At 33.4% G+C, this 17,842-nt stretch overlaps 1 protein-coding gene across 1 annotated transcript in view; it reads left to right on the forward strand.

Moving 5' to 3' along the window:
• The window catches only part of TEX15 (testis expressed 15, meiosis and synapsis associated), a 74,000-nt gene extending 58,107 nt beyond the window's left edge, over positions 1–15,893 (forward strand). The window contains exons 8-11 of the mRNA XM_054565774.1: positions 289–7,607; positions 9,601–9,659; positions 11,803–13,067; positions 15,473–15,893. Of these exons, the coding sequence (XP_054421749.1) occupies positions 289–7,607; positions 9,601–9,659; positions 11,803–13,067; positions 15,473–15,513 (8,684 nt within the window). The 3' untranslated portion in view covers positions 15,514–15,893. The remainder of the gene's footprint in view (positions 1–288; positions 7,608–9,600; positions 9,660–11,802; positions 13,068–15,472) is intronic.
• Positions 15,894–17,842: the final 1,949 nt, after the last annotated feature.

Raw genomic sequence — 17,842 nt, forward strand, 5'->3', positions numbered from 1 at the left:
CAACATGTTTTTATCCCTATTTAACTTTTCTGTTTATTCGTATCTAACAGAATCCAAATTTTTTATGGCAAATACTTTCTTTAGTAAGGTTTTAAGGACAGAATTCATGTTCCTTCATTTGTACTTTGTTTGTTACTCATCCTTTTCTCTCCTTTTTCTGCTGAGAACATAGTTTAACCAGTATTAGGTTATTTGATGAACTTTAAATTAAAATTGTTTTTTAATAGAGTTTTCTGTAGAAATATTTTCTTTTCCTGTATTTGCTTATTTCCTTTTTTATTTCCACAGAAAGGAAATGCTGTCTGAATAACTGTACAGTGGCCAAAAGAATTGGAAAAGGAAAAGATGCTACTATCATCTTTGAGCATTTCAGGAAACCTATAGATCCATTTGTTCAGGAAAATTGTTCATGCAGTGCACTAAGTTCAGAGATAAATTCTTCCAACTCAAATATTTCTAATTCCTATGAAAATGTGCAAAATGGAAACATTTCTGTAACTGAAACATACAGTGGACAGATGAAGCACAATTTAACACAATGTGGAGACACTTCTCAAGTACAAGCATATGATTCAAGTCTTCCATTTATTCCCAGTGATACCAAAGAAAACATTAATGGTGAATTGTTAAATTTGACACATCTTAAAAATGTTTTAAGTGATCTTCCTGCTACTTTTCCTTTTAATAACAATATTGGCTCAAGCACAGTTATTACTTCAAAATTCATCAAAGACCCAAGACTTATGAGGAGAGAAGAAAGCATGGACAAACATAATGATATTACAGATTTAAATAAGGTTTTGCCATTTAAAAAGAGTATAGATTTTGTTAATTCAGAAATTAACCTCACTGTGCCAGCTAATTCCGCCTCCTCATCTAAAGTCATGCCTGGTGATGATGCTATTCTTACTAATTGTTTGGATGCACCTTGTTTCAAAATTTCTTTTGATGAGGTACAAGCTCAGGCTCACAACATGGGCTCTAAGGACTGTGATTATACAACTCCCAATAAAATTACCATGGCAGGACAATGTCAGGACAAAGACAATTTTTCCTTCTCAATGTGTTTGTCAAATGGAGTTCCAGAAGTTGAGAACCAAAAACACAATGAGGAAAAGGCCCAGAGATCCCAACAGAGAAGTAACATTCCACTTTTAATTGAACAAAATAGTGAGCCACATAACTCTTATGAATCAGTGAATACTTGTACAAAAGGGTACAACAATCACATTTCTCAGGAATCACAGTTTTCTAATTTAAAAACTACATGTCAGACTGGTCACCAAATGTCTGCAGTTTTTCCATTCCAGAGGAAAGAAAGCATACATGAGTACATTCAAAACATTGGAAAAGTGAGAAACTTCACTGCCCTAGAACATGTAGCAAAGCAAAATTTGCGGGAAGAGATTGATAATTATTGTACTAATGAAACAAAAAGCAGTCCAATAGATAATATCCTTTCTTTGCGCCAGGAATACAAAGAGGATGAGAGTCTTGATTATTTTGGGAAAAAATGTGATCAAAAATTAATCACTCAAGAATTAGAAATATCAAAATCATCCACATCTACCACAAATGATAAGAATGAGCTAGATTATCTAGCATTGGAATTAGAAAATAATTTTACTCCAGGAGTGGAGAGCCTTTCACAAAAGCATCCTCAACGCTGTTTGGAGAATGAAGATAACATTCATAGAAGTTTTGCCATTTCTCAAAAACTAATGGAACTGAAATTGGAAAAAAGTCAAAACTGTGTTAGCATTATAACTGATGCTTTCCAGGAGGCAAAAGACATTCCCCAGGCCAAAGAACTGCCAATGGATATAATTATTTTATCTCATGACATTAAAGCAGCTCATGACAGTTCAAATTGCAGCATAGCTAGAGAACATATATGTATACATAGAAAAAATGAACATGATCCAATGTCATTAGAAAGGATTCAAAGAGACTGCAGAGAAACTTCTCAGGTTGACAGTAAAGGTAAAGATCATAGTCTGTTCTGTAATTCACAGTTGAATAACAATATACACCTCACTATTAATTTCAAAGAACAAAGAGATAATGATAAAGAAAACCAAAAGGAGGCTGAAGGGAAAGACATTGCTTCATCTACAGAAAATGACAAAGAAAATATATATGGAGACGAGAGGCAGGGTTTTCATACGAAGAAAAGGTTTACTATAGATGAAAGTTGGAGGAGTAAAAATTACAATAATGTAGAAATTCTGAGTTCTGAAGAATTTTCTACATTTAATTTGACTTGGGGGAAAAAATATGTATCAACAGGAAGTACATTATTAGAAAGTAAAGATACACAAAATGCCATAAGGAGTGTAAAGCATCCCAATATTTGGGAAGCCAAATATCCCAGAATTTTGGGTTCTTCAGCTCACGTAGCCTCAAATGCTATAGTACAGACAGACAGTACCGTGAGGCCCACATTGGAAACAAATTATGAAGATCACCAAAGATACAAGTTTAAACAAATCCATTCTTCTGAGAGTCCAGATTTGGAGTTGTTAGTAAAACGTAGGGTTTCTGATTATGAAATGGATATGGATAAAAACAAATTACACAGCTCATTTCATCAATCAGTAAGTGATAACACAGTTCTTCAAAGTACTGAATTGGAAAATGAAATTGAAATAGAATTAGAAGAGTGTGATGATGCTTTTCCATCTCAACAAGATGCTCATAGCCATGGAAATATACTGTATGAAGAATTTGAGGTGTTATATGAGGCTCTGAAGTCTCGTATTGATTGGGAACGTCTTTCGGGAAATAGTAATGGGGAGAAGGAAGTTTTGGGAAGCACCACAAGAAGGGAGCATAGTGATCAGCATTACTCTGCTTATTCCTCTGCACAAAAAAACAAAGCAGAGCTCTTCAACCCAATTTTACTACCAGATCTACAAATTAGAATTACTAATACAATTATGCCAGGATTCAGTTCCACTGTGAAGTCCTTTTCATTGAAAGATAATATTTGCAAGTACATGACTGAAGCCACAAAACCAGAAATAAGTGAGGAGGAGGCAGAGGGACAAGTTCCGGAATTTGAAATTTATTCCCAGTTTTATGGTGAAAATTCAGGTTACCCATTTGAAGATGAATTTGGTAATATAAACCAAGAATCAGGAGTAGCGAGTGAATCTGAAATCTCACTTTCTTTTGACTTTAGTGATAATACACCCATGAATCACATGTCTGAAGAACAAAGCAGTGGACCTTTGCTCACTGGACCTTCGAGTGTCACAACAATAAATAATGAAAGCAGATGTTCTCTTACAAAGTCAAAAACTCTTTGCAATGATACAAGAAGTAAAAAAGACATGGAACCAAGAATTGGCAAAAGAAAGCTACATATACCTTTTAGGGATGAGAGCATACCACATCATGAAATTTGTGAAAAGAAGAGGAGGCTAACCAATCAAGACTCATCTGAATGTTTTTCTTCATTATCTGAAGGACGAATTAAAACCTTCTCACAGTCAGAAAAACACATTAGAAGTGTGCTAGATATTCTAAATAGTGAAGTATCTTTATGCAAAAGCAAATGTCTTTCAAGAAAACTTGACAGTGCTCTTCTTTACTTAAAAAAAGCTCATAGGAGAGTTAACACATCTTTGGAACTCATAGCTAAAGTGGGAGAAACAAGGAAGGGTCCATTACCAAAGTCATATGAAATAATATGCAATAATTTCTGGGAAATTTGTGACCTTCAGGGTTATGGTTCTGTTTCTGAAAGAAGATATTATTCCACTAAGCATTTTTTTCCAAAAAGAAAATATGAAAAACCAGGAGAGAGAAGACCATTGGGGTTTGAAGTTAATAAATCATTAACTCATGTATCAAAGTACCAGTCTGATAGAACAAGTGAAGAGAGAACCACAAAGTTCTTTACTAATAAAAATGTGGCCAACAATGTCTCCAGGAGTCACAGCACTATTCACATGGGGGGATTTTGTGATGAAGTATATCCTGAATCACAGTTAACTTTGTGTTCCACATCCCAAAGTGCAAGTCAGTCAACTTACAACAATACCTGTATGAGAAATCCAGGATCCTCAGGAATTCAGCTCTTTTCTGGAAAAATGGGGTATCTGTTTTCCCCAGACCGCCCAGATGAAAAACTAACTAGAAGAGAAAATCAAATTGACACAAAGTCTTTGTCTAATGTTAACAAATATGAGAAGCCTGAGAACCATTTAGCACATAATAATGAAGATGCAGTAGAAGACAGTGCTGAGGCTAATGAAGTAATAAATAAGACTAATTCAGTATCTTTAAGTTGCATAAAAGAAAACAATGTAAGTTTTAACACAGACAAAAATTATGATGCAACTCGTTTAGCTCAAACAAAGGTGAAAACTGACATAGTTATTTCAGTCTTAGAATCAAATGTGAATCACTTTCTGAATGTTGATAACTACAAACCAGATAACCTTATTTCACCTGATTATAAAAGAAACCTGGAAGTAAATTTTCTGGAAAAATGGAGATCTCCGAGTGAGAACTCCCCACCAGGCACTATTACAGGAAACGTCCGTATGGACCTATTACCTCAAACTCTGATACCAAGCAAAAAGTGTAATAGTATTCCTCAATTAGCAACTGCTTCAGTGACAGAAAGTGAGGGAGAATCTTCAAAACCATATTTGGATAAACAGAGAGCTTTTGCTATAGATTCTTTTGCAACACACACCCATGTACCACACTGTCAGCAAGAATGTGGTAGAAAGGAGCTTTTAAAGACAGAGCAATGGTATCCAAGTAGTTGTGTCCACATAGACAGGAATGAGCCAAATGTTATTGAGAATACTGAATTGGATCTCATACCAGCAACTGAAGAAAGTAAAAGTTACAGGGAAAATATAATGAAGAGATTTTTTTCCAGTGATACTTCTCTGCTCTTAAAAGATGATATAAATGGTTCTTTCAAAAAATGTATTTCAAAGAAAGACATTCCAGACAGAAAAATGTGGAAAGTTAAACAAACTGAAAAAGCAAAAGATTCAATTCACAAAAAAAGCATGACTGAAAGATCAACTGTCAAGAATGAGTACAGAAATCAAAAGAATAAGATTTTAGAATATGAGGCCTACTTAAGTGAGAAAACAATTAAAAATAACTTGATTGATTCTCATCGAAGCATTAAGAATACTACTGAGGCAATCCCCTTGAATAACACAGTTTCTAATCAGCTTAACGAAAGAGAGAAAGAGGGGCAAGTTAAAGTTAGTATTGACACTCAGGCTAAGTTTATCTTGCATTCAGAAATAGCCTGTAATTCCAAACCAGACATTTTAGGAGTTAATCTTATGCCTGTTATACGTGCTCACTCTGAAACCTCTGAAGTCTCTACTCCTCAGAAGAATCCTACATCATACACGAATAAATTAAAAGGAAAACATTGCTCAGCCAATCACTCAGGTCTTACATCTAACCTTGCTCAAATTTTGAGGAGGGCAGATGAAGCATCATCTTTGCAGAGCCTACAGGAAGAAACTAAGGTTTGTCAAAGTATTCTCCCATTATTTGTTGAAGCTTTTGAAAGAAAACAAGAATGTTCACTTGAGAAAATCTTGATTTCAAGAGAACTGTTGGTAGAAAAAAACGTGTGGAATAATTGCAAACACAAATTAAAACCATGTGCTATTGACTCCTTGGTAGAACTCCAAATGATGATGGAAACTCTTCAATTCATTGAAAACAAAAAAAGGCTCTTAGGAGGTGAGCCGACATTCCGAAGCTTGCTTTGGTATGATGAGACGTTGTACAGTGAGCTGCTTGGCAAGCCACGTGGATTTCAACAACAATCCAATTTCTATCCTGCTTTTCAAGGAAGGCTAAAATATAATGCATTCTGTGAGTTGCAAAACTACCACAATCAATTAATTGAATTATTGGGAGACACCAAAAGGGAAAACAATTCATACTATGCATTCTTAAAATGCAAACGACAGATTAAAGAGTGTGAAGCAATATTGAGGCATTGTTCTGATTGCTTTGACTTTTCTCTTTCTGTTCCATTTACCTGTGGAGTTAACTTTGGAGATAGTTTAGAAGACCTAGAAACCTTAAGAAAAAGTACTTTGAAGCTAATCAGTATGTATGGGGACTCTCCTAAAGTTGATTCCTGTCCAGGAAAACGAGACCATTTGTGGATTATCATTGAAATGATCTCCTCAAAAGTTAATTTTATCAAGAGCAATGAGGGAGTAGGTATTAATATATCTCTTTTTGGTCTGGAACATATCTTTTTTGATGCTGCAAAAAGTCTTGTTTGGAAAGAGAAGAGACCATCTTTAAGCAAAAAATACTCAGGACAGAAGAACAAAGGTACACTACTCAAGATGAATCAGTGTTCTTTTTCCAAATTGCAAGAGATATATAATACATTGTCTAAAGATTTAAGCAGTGAACAAATTTCCAATATTGGGTTTGAGGAGAATACTATGATGGCTCCCAGGAAGTCAGATGATCTAATAAACAAACCAAAAGTTAACATAGAAAACTGTAGGCTTAACAGTACTTTGATTTCACACCCAGATATCTGTTGTATTAGTGAAATACTGGATCAAGCTAAATTTGCAGACTTTAAAAAATTACAGGAACTCATTTTGAGATGTACTGATCATTTAGAAGTTTTAAAAAAATATTTCCAGGTGCTGCAAGAGGATAACAGGGATAATATTTTTATCACAGAAGAAAACGTTTTGGATGTGCTTGAAAACCACAACCGTGAGGCTATAATTTTAAAACCTGCAGCCACTGAAACCTATATTGAAATAGCCATGCTCTCAGAAACAGTTCACTTTCTTAAAAACTCAGTGGCAAAGAAATTGGATAAACAAAGGTTTCGAGGTATGCTTTGGTTTGATTTGTCACTTCTTCCTGAGCTGGTTCGCTGCCAGGAAAAAATGGCTTCTTTTTCATTTCTTAAAGATAACTCAACAGATTGCCTTTGGAATGTGGTAGAGACTGCTATTTCTGAACTTAAGAAAGATCTGGATATTACCTACAAATATAATGAAGCTATTAATTGCTCATATGCTGTTCATTTGTTCTCAAGAGAACTTGAAGAACTTTCAGAAATTAAAAAACTTGTAAAGAAGTCTAAGTATTCCATTTCCACATATATTGACTTTGTGCCATGTATAGCATCCATAAATTATGGAAGCACTGTGACAGAGTTAGAATACAACTACAATCAGTTTTCTACGCTGCTCAAAAATATATTGGCTGCCTCACAGAAAGATTTAGGGAAAATGGCCCATATTGTGAAAGTCATGAAAACTATTGAACATATGAAGATAATATGCACTAAGAATGCTGAATTAACGCTTTCTTTCATCCTATGCCAAATGCTGCATAACAGAGAGAACGCTTTCCAACTAAAGAGAGAAGAAAAAATGAATGTTCGTGTAAAACTTAGGAAGAATATCAGTAAATCCCGTACTTGTATGATGGTACCCTCAATTTCAGAGTGCATAATAAAAAATGTTTCAAGTCCTAAAAAACGACCTATTACTATAGACAGATGTCAAGACTCTCAGGAACAACGGAGAAATACTACTGTTTCCAGTAATAAAAAACAAAAGGTAACATGTTTTAAAACAAAACCTATATATTTTTTAAAATAATTCTACTCTTTAAGCTAATTAGTAGGTAGCTGAACTGTAAAAATTGATAATGGTTTAAATATTGCCTTGCAAAATGAATTTATTAAAGCGTTGGAGTCAAAAATTTGTATTATCTATAAAATATAGATAATGTGATTATGTATATGAGATACCTTGCAAATGTCTTTTAAACATACAAATTAAGTTATTTAACTTAGAAAACATTTCTTGGAAGGATGTGAATTTTAATCGCTTCTTAAGGGAAAGTCTAATATTATGAATGTGAGTTGAGTGAGTGTATTTATTGAGTAGCTTTTATATAACAGGTCTATATGGTTAATGCAGTGAATATTAAAAACTGCCTAATGGAACCTGTGTTTTTGACCATTACCACATGGAGAAATAGAACATAAATTTTTAAATAGACAATCATGAAGGTGTTAAAAGTCCTGCATAAATATATTTTATGTAATAAATTTTATACAGCATTTTTTGTGTTCTTGGTACTGTAGTAATATTGTACATTTGCATATTAACTTTTTTATTATTCACAAAAGCCTTATGATATAGGCACTATCATTTTCTTCTTTAAAGGGAAGGAAACTGAGCCCTGACCAGTATGGCCCAGTTGGTCAGGTGTCATCCCACTAAGCAAAAGGTTTCCAATTCAGTTCCCAGTCAGGCCACATGCCTGGGTTGCGGGTTAGGGACCAGGTGCATACAAGATGCAGCCAATAGATGTTTCTCTCCTTCCCTTTCTTCCTTCATTCCCCTCTCTGTAAAAATAAATAAAATATTTAATTTAAAAAAAAGGTGAGGAAACTGAGGCATAGAAGGGTTAAGTAACTTTCCCAATGTCACGGTTACTATGAAATGTGAGAGCCCAGGTGTAAAACCAGGCAGCCTCTACTAACAAGTGCCTGTATTGTGCTCTGAGAGGCTTCTCTTAAAAATTAAGGAATTTCTCAGTTCAGAAGTGAAGAAAAACCTATATGCAAAGTGAAAAGTAAGATTTTTTTCTCAGCTTTCTCTAATTGTATTCATTAGCTGTAGAGACCAGGCAGCTAATCATTAGGTAGGTATTACATTGTGTTTATAGGAAGACGCATAATAAACAACCAGTTTATAAACATACTTCCAGAACACAAGAACACAAGTAGTGTATTTCACATTGAGTAAAAAGAGAGTGATACTAAAAGGTGTTGTAAATATTAAGAAGAAAAGCAAAAAAAAAGAAGGTATATGTGTTGATTTCATGGAACAACACAAACCAAAGCCTTGCCTTAAAGTAAAAAAATGTTATCAGATAATTGTAAAAATGAGGGAAGTATCTAAGATACGGAAAAAAACATGAGCAAAGACTCGATGCTTATTAACCTATCTTGAGAAATGTTTAAAAAGTCTGGAATAAAAAATTTAACTTAGTGGACAAGCTAAGGATGGAGATTGTTTCAGATTATGAAATGTCCTAAGGAGTTTGAACTTCATTCTCTACATGTCGAAGGACAGTGTCCTGTGAAACGTGTATTTTTAATAATTTAAAGGTAGACATTCTGAGTACAGTTAGAAGTAGTAAGTCATCCAGGGCTTAGAAAAGTGTGCTATTTTATAGAATAAGAAAGGAAAAATCCATGTTTGGCAGACATTACTTACGATGGGGCTTAGTTACTAGTTTACTGAAAGGTATAAAAGAGGGAGCAGTGGTAAATGGACTCCAAGATTTGTTATAAAATATGAGGATAAAAATTTTGCAAATTTCTTTTTTTTTAAATTTTCCCCAAACATTAATGAAATATGGGAAGTCTGGCAGAGTTACTGCTTTTTGAAGGGGAGAATCATTAATGAAGGTAGTGTTACTGTATTTTAGATGATGACAGAACTAGCAATTGCAAATATCTGATATTAAAATAATATTTATATTGTATTTTAAACCATCACCAATGCAGCTTTACTTTGTATCTTTTAAATATAGGTTAACGAGAAAGATACTGCAAAAATCAACAGAGAGAAGGCAACATTCAAGCATCTAAGGTAGGGGTTGCCGACAGCCCTATATGAAGAAAAACTAAACAAAACTCAGCACATATTGAAGAACACGACTAAACCATTTATTTATGTATACCTGTGTTGTAGCATACATGTAATTTAGGGGACAAGAGTAAGCTAAAGAGGGAGAAGGTGGTGGTGTGAGATTATGCAGGTTAAGTAAGGCCTAAAGACACTGAACTTTATTCTGTAAGTATTGAAGGATAGTGTCCTGTGAAATGTCTTTTTTAAAAGATGTAAAGGGTAAGGAGATTCTGACTACAGTTAGAAGTTGTAAGTCAGACAGGACTTAGAAAAGAGTGATATTGTAATAATAAAGTAAAAGTCATATTTGACACATTACTTAAAGAATTGATGAGGCTTAGTGATGGGTTTTACTAAGAACGGCTTAAAAGAATAGGACAAGTGATTAGATTGAGTTTTTTAAACTTGTGGACTTTAGAGACCATCACATTTCAAAATTGGTTAAAAAGATACAAATTGCCAATTTATATTACTAAGCGGGAGCTTAGTCATAGACAGAGGCATGTATTATAAGCATACCAGTGTTTTCAAAAAAGGATGTTTTAACACTATACGAAGAATGTGCTTTCAAAAGAAAGCCTAGCTCTTTAAACTGAATTATTTTTAGGAGAAATCTCACTACATTGTTTATATTTTCCTTATTTTGACATGAAGTGGCACCACTGGACTTGTTGACCACCTCTTGTTTCATTCAGCTCACTAAGATTTTCAGTTTATGATAAGCTTCATTTTCTTCCATCTTCATTTTATGAAGGAGAATGAGTAATCTAAAGTACAAAAAAGCACATCCTCATTTATGTCTTACTTGGTTTTACTTCTTTAAATACAGCATTTTATTTCCTGGCACATGCATATATATGCCAGAAAAATACGTGCGCACACACACTTATTTATTTATATGAAACTTTATATATAAATATTTGTATGTTTATAATATATACTTATATAAAATTTTGAATAGTTATATAGTGGTGTAAAGATGAATAGGCTGTTAGAAAGATAACCTATAAACAAGTTCTATAATCATCTTAGTTTTGGTAACTTAAGTATAAGTGGTATTTGCCACTTAATCAAATTCGGTTTCACTTAGCAGGAAAATGAATAATAAGGTTAATAAAGGGTGTTATTTTCATGGAAGAATATCCTCTAAGAAAATATATAAAAGGACGTATAATCAACTGTCAGGTCAGGGCATCACTGAAACATCATTGGAAACGAGAAAAAGTCAAAATTGTACTTTCTGGAAACTGTGTCAAAGTATTCTGTGGGGTTGGATGGCAATCTAGGTTTTCATTAAAGTGCTTTTGAAGGAAGCTGGATTAAGTAAAATGTGGAGCTTTTAATTTCATAAGTGGAAAATACAAATTCAAGGCCAAAGATTAATTTCTCTTGACTGTAGAGGAGTGGTTACTCTTTTTCTTTTCAACATGTTCTTTTGCAGATGTAATTAAAAGAATTTGATGAGACACTAAAAGATATCTGTATTAACTGTTTGGTTCTATACATTCCCATAATGGATGCTTCCTTCAGCCTGCTTGAAACTGAAATTTATGTAGTATTGACAAGAATGTTAAATTGACAAGGAATTTTGGAAGCTTGCTTTTTCTGTTCTGGACCTTGAACAGACAAAATATCTTAGCAGTTAGTGATAACAGAAGACCTTAGAGGGGTGGGGCACATTTGGTAGTTCACCAATTGTATGTATAGCTATGTGTTAAGTAAAGAATACTGTCAATAGTTTGGAGGTATACGAATTAGAAGCGACACTAAAAGAATTTAACAATGATGCTTTTCTATTTCTAAAGATATTTATCAGGAAATGCCCAAAGCATAAAATAATTTTTTACAATATTGGAAGCACTATATATTTTCAAAATATGTATTTGAAATGTGGAGGATACCACCTTCTGCAGGAAAAGTATCTAGATTGAAACCAAGGTAGTAAAACTGGGGAAATACATTACCTGTTTAAATATACAGCCAATAGAGAGAGAAATGTTAATCTTAAGAACTCTTCTCCTTAATAAAAATTTCAAGTATATTTATGTTAAAATTTTGCAACTGTATATTTAAAATGGTTTTTATTATGTGTTACACTTACTAGGACCACAAGGTCTCATCCCAAAAGTGAAAGTGAAATAGGACCGAGTTCATCTGGCCATCTGAAAAGAAACCATGGATCTTCAAAAAAGATAGAAATGAGAAGATCACTACGTGGCTCATCTTTACCTTTAAAGAACCTAAAAGACACTTGCGTGTTGAAATCGGAAGGAAAAATTGATTTAACCAATATTTCATCTGATGCATCCGAAGATTTCACTGGACAACAGGAAAAGGTAAATAGCATGAAGGAAAGAGATGTGAATTTTAGTGCTGCTGAAACAAAAAGTGATAAGAAAGATTGTTCTTCTTTTGCAATTTGTGACCAAAAAAGTGTACATGGAACCTTTTCAAAAGACCATGAAACACCCTCACAGAAGAAATTTCTTAACAATTCCCCAGATCCCTCAGACATAAGACCAGGAACCGATGCTTCTCTTCTGTCAAATGCATTAGTGCCCTCAAAGCCTATTTTCTGTTTTGTACAGGACATCCATGCCAATTTAGAAATGAATGACACTGTCTTTGAAGTTCAAGATAATGAAATATTAAACTCATCTATTAAAAATTCTACAGGCACTAATTCTCCAGAACCCATATTTATCCAGAACAAAACACTTGTTCAACAAATAAGTGAAACACAACCTGCAAAAACTGAGTCGAAAGGAGAATATGTGATGGATACATTGAATCCCAGCACTGTACCTGTTGAAACATCTGATAACATAACCCTTAATGTCAATCAAACAGAAGAAGAAAAGAATAGTAAAAATTATTTTTCTGAACAAAAGAACAAAAATCCTAAAGTCCCAGCTCAGAATGCTACCACATATTGGAATGAGCTTCCACAGGCTGCATGTACCCCAATATATAATTCTTCTGAACACTCATTTGGAACTGTATATCCTTCCTGTGCTTGGTATGTTTACCATTACAGCAGCAGCAATGGCAATTTCATTACCCACACATACCAGGGCGTAACATCATTTGAAGTACAGTCACCTTCTGAGATCCTGACTGCAGTTCCAAGCAGTGTCCAAAATACACATTCTAATCTTTTGTGCTCTCAAAGTTTTGGTTACTTCGTAGGGGGGCCACAGGCATATGGCATTATGCCAGCAAATAGGTATTTTCCTTCTCAAATACCCATTTTTTCCAATGTTCAGCAGCCAGCTTTTTCACAGTGTGCTTCCTATCAGCCGTTACTGCAAGCGACATGCCCTTACCCTCCTGATTCAGGTGTGCTTCCACAAGTTCTTTGGACATATGGTGAGTTTCACAAGTTTTAATGCTTGCTTGCATTGAGTTTTTACTTTTATCTTTGTATTTATGTAAGTGGAATTACAAGTGATGATACATAGCACTCATTTTTCTGTGCAGATACATAAAATTGTTTGAATACCAGGCAGAGTTAAATTACGTTGTCGGGTATGTTGTTAAAGATGGAAAATAAAAGATTGTTAATATCACTAATATGTTCTTCAACAAAACTCAATTTAGGGAATCATTAAGAAAATTATAATCAAGTCATACCATGAAGTATGCTTTGAAAATTAAATAGGATTTATTAAAATATTTATTGACAGTTTTTAAAACTGTCATATAAATTTACCTATGTAATCAAAGAAATGCATAGAAATACTGAAATGAAGCACACCACATTGCAACCTGTCTGCCTCTGGGTGATAAAATTTGGGGTGTGTAGAAAGTGTTTTTCTGTATTTTTCGACTGGGAACATATACATTATTTTAATAAATGGAGAAAAAATAGAATAAAACCAGGTGAAAAAGAAACTTCAATCAGATAAAGCAATCATTCTTCTGTATTTTAATATACCACCGTGGCAGAAGTGAAAATGGATTTGAGATATGTTGATAGAACACTTGGTAGTTTGCCATTGGAACTTGAAAATTTTTTCCTTAAACATAATTCTGTTTGTAGAATATCATGATTACAATACAGAGTTTTAAAATTAAATTGAAATGTGTTTTTGCCAGAGTTAAAGCACAATTTTAAAGCAATTATTAATGATTCTGCAAAAACTTATTATTCACTAACACCCAGGCATTCTACTATTAAAAGTAAAATATACTATTAATAAAGTTAATCTCTTAAGGTCTTAAACAGAGAAATGTAAGATAATTTCTTTTAAATTTCAGGATTGTTTCTCAGTCTTGCATTTTCTTACAAATTATTAAGTAGAAAAAATTACTTGAATTCATTTCATTTGACTGATTTGGACAAGAAGCAGCCTATTAACATAGTTCTATTTCTAATGAAAAAACCTAATGACAGCTTAGGGAATATTGTCAATATCATGTTAACTGTGTATGGTGACTGATGGTTACTAGATTTACCGTGATCACTTCATAAGGTATATAAATTTATAAATACTATATTGTACACCTGAAACTAATATAATATTGTATGTCAACTATATTTAAAAGTGAATTTTAAAAAAGAAAAAAGAAAAAACTCCTGACCTAAAGGAGCTTCACAAACAAGGGGAAAAAAGAGACCTGATCAGAGGGGCACCTGTGCATTAGAGTTGACACTGGCACCTAACACCCATAGGATAAAATTCAGATTAACTCGGAATGCAGTGTCCTTCACAGTCCTGTGTATATAGCCTCCACTTCTACCACTTCCATTTCTGTATGCAAGCCACATTGAACTTGGAACTGCTCTCCCATGTGCTTTTTGTATGTGTTTCTCAATATGATAAGGCATCTGAGTGTTGTGTGGTCTTATAATTATCTGTGTGTCTTCCCTTCCCTCTCTGCCCCACCAAATGAATTTAAACAGGACTGGGAATTTTTCACTAAAATAATCTGGGAAAAACTCTAAAGGAGGGTCTGCAGGGGTATATAACCCTTTTTGGTTAATCTGACACATTACTGCTGCTCCTGTAATGATAAACACACCAAGCATAGATGTGGCAAACCTATGGATTAAAGTAGACATCTTGAATGTAATTGTTTCATAAAGGTTCTCATAGTTTGAGCTTTTTGGTGTTCTAAATAATGTTCTTAAGCTGTTGTGATGCTAAAAAAGATATCTCTGGAATCAAGTCCAGCTTTGATTCTCAGAAATGTTACCTTTTCGGCTATATTAGTCAAGTGAAAATAAAAGCGCAAAAAAAAAAAAAAAAAAAAAAGGAAAAAAGATTGTTTACTTATTATAGTATCCAAAAGTGACTCTAAAAAAATTTGGAGGCAATATAAGCACATCATTCAGTTTTAATGAGTGCACATGATCTGTGGAAATTACCTCACACACTTACAGGAACTATATCCTTCTAAAGATGTGAAAATCCCTATGACTCCCCTGCTCTAACATTGATGATGCTTGTGCTCAACATCATACATGGAACTAAAGCGAAGGACTAAGTGAGCTCTGTGTTCCAGACACATTATTACATCCTTTATTCCATTTATTTCTCACAAGATGCCTGAGAGAGGTTAGAATCTATTGTTCTTTTGCAGATGAAGAAAATCCTTAGGGAGGCTTTTATCACTTTCTCAGGATCCCATGGCTAGTAAAGGGCAGATGTTCGATTAGAACTTAGGTCTCTTTGGGTTTAACTTAACTCAGGTCTTTCCACTGTACTATTATGTGCCATTAGTCTACATCACTGCCTTATCTCAAATCTTTGTGTTGTTTTTCCTTCCAGTTCCATGGCAACATCAAGAACTCTTTCATCCAGGACGTTGAAACAGTTTTTTGTCTACTGAAATAAAGGAGAGGTTTACAAGTTTTTCCAAGTATTTTTACTTACATACTTTTATGTTAACATTTTAAGTATATGTAAGTGTGGTAGGAAATATAAGTCATATAGCCTTTTATAAAAGTTTTAACTGCAACAGAATGTATCATATAATGCAATGGGAAATCAATTTTTAACATCTAAAATACCGTAATGATTCCCATGCAGTTATTTTAGTGAACTCTGTACTAGGCTATTTTCAGTATCCACCTAGCCATCAGAAACATTATTTTTTGAAATTTTCCTATTGCAGCTATTACAGTTATATAAAGATTTTCTCTGAGATTATTCTAATGGAATAAGGAGAGTTAAACATACAATTTACTATGATTAAGGTTAAGCAAAAGTAGTAAAATCTTAAAAGAATTTGTTTCTGATTTTTTGGTACATTGTTTATGGTAGTGTTACACCATTTGACTTAGATTAAAATAGGATTCTTTTTACTTGTATTGGTTGTCAGAGCAATAATTTTATAATTCTTGATATTTTATTTATGTAATTTACAATTTTACCATGTCCAACATGGCAAATTGCTTTAAATCGCTGTTTACTCATTTTTGTTTATAGACTATATTGTAATAGCTTTGCATATTTTCAGTGCTTGTCCTTGAGTAGAAATTTTAAAAATGTTTGTTTGAAGGAGTTTTATTTCATTATATTAAAATTAAAGCACATTTCATATCTTTTTCTGTAACAGCTTTTTCCACAATGTTATCTTTTGTATTTGTGTTTCACAATTTAAACAGTTTTTGATGTTTTTGTGACAAATAATAGGGAACAATGTCTTTAGCTTATGCCATTAGTTTTGTGTTATTTTAGTTATTTAAATAATGTAACACAAATACAAGTTTTTTAGTGCTGAGGTCTCAGACTCTTTCCTTTTCAACATTCCACAAAAGTAAAAAAATGCCTTAATGGTAATTACTGTAGAACAACAGGGTATATAGTGTGTAACTATGATCTTTAGCAACCTTTCTGACCAACAGCAGTTCCTGTTTTCTGTAAGATTTGTCAGATTCCTCACAACTAGATAGAACTTTTTCAAGTGCTAGTGGGCCCTAAAATGTGATAATAGATTTGCACAGATAGCTAACCTTCAGTGTTCTCTCAAACTGTTTTAAGTTAGTAAGCTATGTTATATAGCACAGGTCTCCAAACAGTGTAATTCAACCATATTTATTCTAGAGTAAATTTTGAATTTAGAAAACATAATATAACTCCCAAGATAAGCTTCTTTAGTCACATTAACCAAATAGCATAGAATTCGGAATACTTAGGGTTCTTCTCTAACAAACAGATCTTTAAAAGAGGAAGGTCAAGCAAAGAACTACAATCAAGAGGAAGTAATTTGAAAAGAGGCTATAGCATTAAAGCAATATCAAGATAACATATATTTTTGTCCATATAGTTGTTTTATTTGAAAATAGCCTGTAAAAATCAGAACACTTAAACAGGTACTAAAGCAATAATCTTAACTGTTATTCAAAAAATGACTTTGCCTCAGCCATTTGATTTGTGTTTAGTTATAAAAAGATGTTACAAACTTATTATTAAAAATGTTTCTTTTAGATAAACCGAAAGTTAAATATTCTAATTGAAGATGCTTTATTTAAACAATTTTCAGATTCTGTTGATACTGATAACTATCTTCGTGATATTTTTATTTCATAAGTTTGAATTTCTTCAAAAAAATGAAAACAATCTTATCTGAATATTCAATTATATTTAGAAATCTGTACTTTGAAACAGAACATGGAAAAAAATGTAGTATTTTCCCCCTCATGCATGTGTTTGGTTCTAAAAATAAAAATAGAACATTTAAATTTGAGCTAGTATTATAAATGAAAAATCCCTGGTTGATTGTAAACATTATTGTTTTGGAACTTAAAGAAGACTAATCTGAATATACTGAGTTCAGGGATTTCTCTGGTTTCCAGGGGAGGGGGAGGTTCCTTTTGTGCATCTTGAAAAATGAGCAAATGTATGGATGGTCCTGGGTTTATATATACCCATCGCATGTACAACAGCCCACAGAGAACTGACTTAGAGGCTAAATAAACTGCTGGAGCCCTCCTTCCACTCCAGCTGCTTTTGCCTTCATGGCCTCCTTCTGCTTCCCTCATGCTTCCAACCTTCATTACTGCCTGGAGTTTCATAGGACAAGCCAAAGCCCTTGCCCTCAATGCAGTTCTCATTCTCCTCAAGGGAGACAAGTAATAAACATGTAAATAATTCATTTCACATCATGAGAAGTGATATGTAAAGAAACAAAGTAAC

This window comes from Pteronotus mesoamericanus, unplaced genomic scaffold, assembly GCF_021234165.1.
Source record: "Pteronotus mesoamericanus isolate MK-2021 breed Mesoamerican mustached bat unplaced genomic scaffold, CSHL_Meso_final contig_169, whole genome shotgun sequence".
NCBI classification, from domain to species: domain Eukaryota; kingdom Metazoa; phylum Chordata; class Mammalia; order Chiroptera; family Mormoopidae; genus Pteronotus; species Pteronotus mesoamericanus.